Source organism: Benincasa hispida, chromosome 12, assembly GCF_009727055.1.
Source record: "Benincasa hispida cultivar B227 chromosome 12, ASM972705v1, whole genome shotgun sequence".
Taxonomy (NCBI): domain Eukaryota; kingdom Viridiplantae; phylum Streptophyta; class Magnoliopsida; order Cucurbitales; family Cucurbitaceae; genus Benincasa; species Benincasa hispida.
Genome location: NC_052360.1, coordinates 27,682,369 through 27,689,912, shown reverse-complemented (window position 1 = coordinate 27,689,912; position 7,544 = coordinate 27,682,369). Strand labels below are relative to the sequence as shown.

Below are 7,544 nucleotides of genomic sequence, written 5' to 3'. Positions count from 1 at the left end.
CTGATCGACACTAACAGCAGCATCTATCATTGATAGTTCTAAAATTTTGTTATACTTTGTAAATATTTTGATTCATTTTTCTATATTTAAAAACATCCCAACTAAATAATAAAAAATTAAATAATTTAGATGAAATGTTCAACAAATGTTTGATATATATTCATAAGTGTAAAAATAAAATAAAATAAAATAAAATAAAAATCTATTTCACCAAACAAGAATAGTATGGAAAATTTTTATATATGAATTGGAGGCTAAAACTATGATATAAAAATTGTTGAAGAGCCTATTTAAATTATATATCAAGAGAATTTGTGATAAATAGTATAGAGTTGGAGATGAACAAGATGAAAATAAATATGAAAGAAGTCCTAGACTATAAATATCAAAAAGATTTAATGAATCAAATATAGCTACAAATCAAACAGCAATAATTGAAAATATTATAAAACTGTTTAAAACTTAAAAATTCATTACTTTTAAGTTCCATCTTCTAACCAATTCATTTATGTATATTATGTATAGTTTGCTTCCACAATGATATTTGGCCACTTTCCGTCCCCACCCAACCACTTTGTTTTATTTCAAAATAACCCCTTTATTTTATTTTATTTCATTTCTAGGTGGTTTGTGCTTATTTAGGACTTATTTTGTACTTGAAGCAAAATGCATTGCCAAAGCAAACTTTACTTTATAATATTATCATCACTTTATAAAGTTTTGTACAACTATATCCCCCCAATCCTTGAATATGAATATCAAAAGCTTTCTAATTGTTTGTAATAAATAACCAAAATCCACCTAACTCAACTGATATAATGTTTGTAGTGTCAACCTTGAAGTCAAAGATTCGATTCTCCTATTTCCCCTCCCACAAATTGTCAAAACAAAATTGTTTCTAATGAACATCAACAACTTTGACTTGGGATCGAATGAGAAAGTAAACCAAAAAAAAAAAAAGAAAAAAAAGAGAGAGAGAAGAAGAAGTTGTAGACAAAGCACTCAACTTTTATATACTTTACAATGGAAAGATGTAGTGTACAAGGAACTCAATTTTTTGCCCTTCAAATAGTAAGAAAAACAAACCCCATTTGATGAAATGATGCAGATGATGGAGAAAGCAAAAAAGATGGGTTATTTACCCAAATCTTTCCCCTTTCCCAGAAAAAATAAAAGAAAAAAAGAAATGAAAGAAGGAAAAAAAAAAAAAAAAAAGATTGTCCTTAAATCTAAAACTGCCTAAACAAAACTAAGCTATATGCACCTGGCACTGGAATCTTTGCCTCTGATCTCTCCAGCTTTGCAAGCCAGGCTATTTCCTCACCAAAATAAAAAAGAAAAAAAAAACATAAAAACAAATGACAGATTGGCTACAGCTCACTGTCCTACACACAAATTTCAACTTCATTCACCTTCCTTTAAGGTGATGATGATCATGGACACAACCCACAAAAAAATTTGGGTCAACTTTGACTCATAAGACAGCGGGGGAGGGGGGGTTCTTTGGTTTGTTCCAACATTTTCTATATCAGGAGGCTCCACCATATGGAGGCTTTCTGATTTTGTCGATGAAGACGATGACGATGACGATGTGGGGTTGACGGGTTTTGGGTTTTGGTATCATTGGTTGTTGCATCAATTAAAACTCCAAAGGACCACATTATGTATTTACCAAGGACTGGAAACAAGTGAACCAAGTTCATTCAGTTTGTTTTTTTTTTTTTTTCCGATACGATGCATCTTTGGAGTTTAAAACGAAATAAGGCAAACGATGCATAAGGCTTTTTAATTACCTGATGTGTTGTTTGGATTTTTGATTGGGGATGTGATTGCAATCATGCTATGACAACGTCTCCCATGTTCTTCAACTGAAGATCGACATTCCTTAGATCGCGGAGATGTTGTAAGATTTCTTGGAGAAGCTCTAAGCCTTTGTCGCCTTTTCTTAGGGAGCCAATGCAATGTTTTAGAAACTCCCTATCTGCTTCGAGTGCTTGTAATCTCTCGTAGACGTGATCAACCTCTTCCTCAACAGCAACCCTCTTGAATTCAGTCTCAAATTTGTTGTCTAAAGACTTCTGCATTGTAATGGAGTCGAACCCTTGTTCCCCTCCGTTTGTTACATCTTCAATGACATCTGCGTCGACTACATCGTCGAAAAGAGGAAGAAGCCTTTTGGCTTTTGTGCTCATCACTCTCCTCTCTGGATAATGTTTTCCATTCATTTCCTTGGCATTGTGACCGTTTTCGAATCCATTTGTTTCCGTAGCATAATCTGAGTTCTTATGGTAGCCATTCCCATTTTGTTCACTATAATGGTCAATGTCTTCAAATTGTTGTTCTTCATCACTCAAGGTGAAGAGCTTCTCTTCCAACATTTTCAGTTCCTCTAGAATGGACAGCCTTTCTTCCTCAAAGTTTGCCAAGGTTTCCTCCAAATAAAGGACTGCCTCAGCTGGGGTGTTTTGATTCTCCGTTTCTTGGTTAGAAAAGAAATCTTCGTCTTTCTTTGCCTCGGTGTTCAAATCGATAGATAGCCCATCACTATCATCGGCATTGCTACAAGAAACTGAGGAATTTCGACTTCGGATGCTCCCATCTTTTCTGTTCCTTAACATTGCTATTTTCTCTTTGGCTTCATAATCTTGAAGCTTTTTTCGGTAAATTTCGATTTCTTTCTCGAGCTCTTGCTTTTCCTTTTCCCTCTTTACCACAAGCTCATTCAAAAGCTGCAAAGCTTCCTGGTCATACTCAGATTGCTCCTCCATCATTCTCTGGTACTGCAAAGCTTCCATTTGCATACTTGCTTTCTCCTCTTGAAGCCTATTAATCATTGCCATTGTCTGGTTGGCAGCTATGGCTGAAGCACTTCTCTCTTCTTCTAGCTCTGCATATAAAGCATTCAAAGCCTTTCTTTCAGTTCTCAATGCCGACTTCAATTTCTCAAGAGTCAACACTCCATCCCCACCTTCGGTCTCACTTATGACACTTCCGTCCAAAGACTCTTCGGTTCCAGATTCTTTTCTGTCTAGTAATAGCAGCTTCTTGTGTAGCTGGTGGAGACTATCCATTGAAGTGGGTGTATCAGGAACTTTATCTTCTTCCTCATTCTCATTGACCTCAGAACTCGACGGTTTGTGATTGTCTGAAGGTTGTGAATTTGTTTCCACGGACAAGATCTTGAACTCTTCCTCTTCCTTAGCTTCCTCAGCTTCCTCAACTTCCTCAACTTCCTCGGACTTCTCAGCTTTGTTAGAATCTAAATGTGGAATGCAGCAAAAGAAATGATCAGATTTAGCTAAAAGCTTGATATGGATATGGGGAAAGCAAGCAAAGAATGTTACCTTGCATATTGTCGACATCCAATGATGTACTTGGGGAAGGATCTTCTTGTACATCGGGATGCAGAGGAAGGTCGGTTTGAGTTTGAATGTCATCGATCGGATCGCGGTCGGGAATATCTGTCCCAATTGAAATCTCTACTTCAAGTTCATCATTCCACATGTGAAAATCTACTTATTTATTGAAAGAGAGAGCAACCAAAAAAAAAAAAAAAAAAAAAAAAAAAACACAAAAAGTACTCAGCTATTTTCACATTTGATCTTCAAAGAAAATATACCATCATAAACTGCAATTTAGTGTTCTAGTCCAGAATAGTACCTTGTTGAAGATCTGAATCTGGCTGTCTTGTTGCTACCACCAATTCTTCAAGTTCTTCTTTATGAGCATCAATGGCTGGAGCTTGACTTGCTTCATCAATGAAAGCCTCAGCTTCTTCTTCTTCTTCTTCTTCTTCTTTTTCTGCTTCCTTTTCAACTCCCATTGATGGATCTTCCTCCAAATCCATGGCTTCCACCTCTGCAACTTGCTGCTTGTTCTCATTTAGAGAAACGGAGAGAAACTCTGCCAATCTCTCTCCTGAAATAACTTCCCAATCTTCACTCACACCATGCCTTTGATTCTCAAAGTGGGAACCAAAATCCAAAACAACATCTTCATTCCCACAATCCTCTTGTTCTTGTTCCTCATCTTTCACTTCACTTAGGATGTTGCTGCTGCTGTTGTTGTTTCTGTTATCGTCAGGGGCCGAAAAGTCGATCAAATCAACCGGAATCAGTCGCCGATCATCACCCCGGTCAATGTAGAACTCAAGATGATGAGGAACAGTCTCAGGTAATTCATCCTCTTTCTCACAACCAACTTGAACTGTTTTCTGATTACAAGTGGTCAGATCTTCAGCCAGTTCAAGAAAATCCCCATCTTTTTCAGCTCTATCATCATCATCTTCATGAACCGCCGAATCTTTACACCCACAACCACAAACAGAGCAAGTGGAGTTTTTCTCTGCCTCTTCCCCACCGGAAACAACAGAGATTTCTCTGTTTCCGATGACATCTTCCGATTGGGAAACATGGATTTCATCAGTTTCCGCCTCAGAAATCAAATTCCCCTTCTGGGTATAATCCAAATCCCCCCAATTCGGTTTAATCAAAATACAAGGGGAAAGCAATCGACTCTTCAAAGTCTCCCCACAGCAAGAACAGCTCCTGAAATCCTCCTTCTCATCTCCAAAAAAAGGAAAGCTCTTAGGAATTTGATAGAACTCATGGGACTTAGAAGAGGATGAGCAATCCTCGCACAAATCTCGCAACTCCGATAGTTTCCGATGATTCGAACAGTAACCCAGATTAGAAATCTCCATGGCATGACCTTCACAAAGAAGATCTCTATAAGAATGTTTTTTCTCAGGCTCGAAAACATGATCGACTCTGGAACACCACAAACAGGGGCGCTTCAGCCCAAACCACTCTGCAAATTTAACGATCAGGTAAGAGAAAAGACCCTGAAGAAGAAGAAGAAAGATGAGAACCCATTCAAGAAGAGCATAAACTAAAATAAGGGTGATTTTGTTGGAGTTTCTGTGCAAGATGGTGGCGAATTTGTTGGCGGCCATGGATGATGGAATTTTGTGTTTGTTGTGAGGTGGGTATATACAGAGGAGGCAAAAAAGCAAGGGAATTTTGCAGAAGGGGAAGATTAAAAATTTGATCTTTTTTGCAGAAAAATGGTGGAAACTTGAGAGAGAGACAAGCAGAAGAAGATGAAGAAGAAGAAGAAGAAGAAGTGTGAAAAGAGAGGGAAGGGAGAAGGTAATGAGGAAGTTGTTTTTATTTAGACTAAACAAAAAAAGTTGAATGACAGCCAAATAAGACTTCTGCACACCACTTTGTGTTGGGAATTTTCAGCTCTCTCAAAAAATGAAAAAAATAAAAATAAAAAAGAAGAAACAATTAATTAGTAATTGTAATTAAAAAAAAATAGATTGCCATTATGAAGCAATTCATATTCTTTAATAATATAAATAAAAAATGATTTAGTGTATTGAATTGGTATCAGAGAATTAATTTAGTAATTAGAAGACATATTGGATAATTACTATAGTTTTTATGATGTTTATTCAGGAAGAGCATATATGATAAGTATTTAAATATTGTGATAATTTTGATGTCTGTTTTCATTAAGGTTTTAAATGAAAAACAACTGGCCAATCTTTTATATATAAACCGTTTGGAGAGAAAAATCAAACAGGGAGATTCTACCACGATGGGTGGTCTTTCAAACATATTATCGACGATCTTTATCTTTGAGTCTTGGAATCAAGTTTGGATGTTACAAATACACTTTTAATTAACAAAAAAATCGAGCCTATACTAATCTATGTAGGTAACCCCATGGATTAGCTTAGTGATAAATAGGAGGCATGACCTTTAATAAAAAGTTAAGAGGTCTTAAGTTCAATCAGTAGTGACCACTTACTAAGTTTTAATATTCTACGGATTTCCTTGACATCGAAATGTTGGGATAATGTGGGTTGTCTTATGAGATTAGTTGTTTTGTGCATAAGCTGACTCGAACTCTCATAGATATAAAAAAGGAAATTAAGGTAGGTTGGTCCTCATATTTTAGTTTTATCTCTAGATTTTCTAATACTTTCACTTTAGGTTTTTTCATTGATAATTTAAGCATAAATATGATATTTGACTTGTTGTATATGACTTCAAAAATATATGTAGTAGACATCTTCTCATCGTATATATTAATAGACAACATATCACATTATACTGCCAAATAATTAATGGGAATTTAATGAAAATAGCTAGAAATTTTTTTGACTAAATTATAGTATTGGTAGGTTAAATAAATACCTAACCAATCAAAATATAGCGAAATGATTAAGCATTTCTGTAGTAAAAAAAAAAAAAAAAAAAGGATTGAAACATTTCTACCTCCAAAAGACCCCATGAATCTAACTATTAAACGTTTCAAAATATTTTTAAAATACATATTCATTATTTACAATAATACAAATGATATCAACCTAAAAAAATCTTTTAAAAAAAGGAATTATTTTAAATAGTAAAATTATTGAAAATATTTTCAAGTATAACAAAATATCACTGTCTATCAGTGATAAACCATGATAGACCGTCATAGACATCTACGATATATGTCTATCGCGGTTTATCATTTATAGATGTGATATTTTGTATATTTATAAATAAACTGACTTATTTTTCTTATTTGAAGCGGTGTCAATCTATGTACTAAAAAATGGTGACAATCTAAAATGCCAACCCAGTCAAATTAAATTTTAAGATAAAAGAAAACTCCTATAAATATATAAGGAGCCAAGTATTTTTTTTTTTCAACTAAAAAAATTAGAAAGACAATTCTTCAAAGATGCGTTTGTATTAAAAAATTATTCTAAAATTGAATTTACACATTATTATTATATTATTTATTTTATTTTCTCTAAAAGTAAATGTGTATGAGGTTAATGATAACGGCTCCACAAGCTTTTTTTCCCCCCTTAAATATTAAATATTAACAAAAAAATGGAAAAAGAAAAAAAGAAAATTTGCTTTGGACAAAACGGGTGGCCCACCAACCATAACCATGAGTTGGTGGGCCATTGTCAAGGTAATGTGTGGGGCCCACTTCAAGGATGCCGGACGCTCACTTCATTATGCCGATTTGGGTTTTTTCTTTTTTTCTTTTTTTTTTTTCCATCTTTCAATAATATTAATAGTTTTTCTTTTTTATATTTTTGTATGGTACGAAAATATTCCCTTTTTGAATGATTTTTCTTTTTCTCTTTTTCTTTCCAATGAAGGTCTCTTTAACAATGGCACTATTGAATTAGTAGAATCTTTTTATTGTGTACAAGTATGATGAACAAATTTTGTAGATTTAAGTTTTACCAATTGATTAAGAATCGAATTTCGATTGCCATTAAAAAAGTCTAGATATTTTTGTAAGATGAGATAACACTTTTCTTTTCGAATGTTGTTGATATATTGAAAAATATTAAAATTAAATAAGATGTTTTGAATTTTTTTTCTTAATTACATCTTTAAAATTTGAATTTACTCCGACTATTTTCTATAGAATTGATAGACAAAATATTTTAACTGAACTCTCCTAAGCTGTATTTTTAAATTATACTTCAACCTTAATTTAACATACCTTATGTTTTCACTTGA

General features: G+C 33.9%; 1 protein-coding gene across 3 annotated transcripts; it reads right to left on the bottom strand.

The window, feature by feature from the left end:
* Nucleotides 1-987: 987 nt before the first annotated feature.
* LOC120092776 (myosin-binding protein 2) lies at nucleotides 988-5,194 on the bottom strand. 3 transcript variants are annotated; one of them, XM_039050976.1, is made up of 3 exons: nucleotides 3,661-5,194; nucleotides 3,345-3,515; nucleotides 988-3,259 (listed from the first exon to the last, which is right to left on the bottom strand). In XM_039050976.1, exons 1-3 carry the CDS (start codon nucleotides 4,952-4,954, stop codon nucleotides 1,836-1,838), a joined length of 2,889 nt encoding a protein of 962 aa, XP_038906904.1. In that variant the 5' UTR covers nucleotides 4,955-5,194; the 3' UTR covers nucleotides 988-1,835. The 3 variants fall into 3 exon arrangements, with proteins under 3 accessions (XP_038906904.1, XP_038906906.1, XP_038906905.1); XM_039050978.1 differs by having other exon boundaries at nucleotides 3,345-3,461; XM_039050977.1 differs by having other exon boundaries at nucleotides 3,345-3,512; nucleotides 3,661-5,193.
* Nucleotides 5,195-7,544: the final 2,350 nt, after the last annotated feature.

Coding starts and splice junctions, on each gene's coding strand:
- LOC120092776 (XM_039050976.1), bottom strand. CDS start 4,954: ATGGCCGCCAACAAATTCGCCACCATCTTGCACAGAAACTCCAACAAA. Junction 3,516..3,660: donor AGATTCAGATCTTCAACAAG/GTACTATTCTGG, acceptor TCAATAAATAAG/TAGATTTTCACATGTGGAAT. Junction 3,260..3,344: donor GGATGTCGACAATATGCAAG/GTAACATTCTTT, acceptor TTCCACATTTAG/ATTCTAACAAAGCTGAGAAG.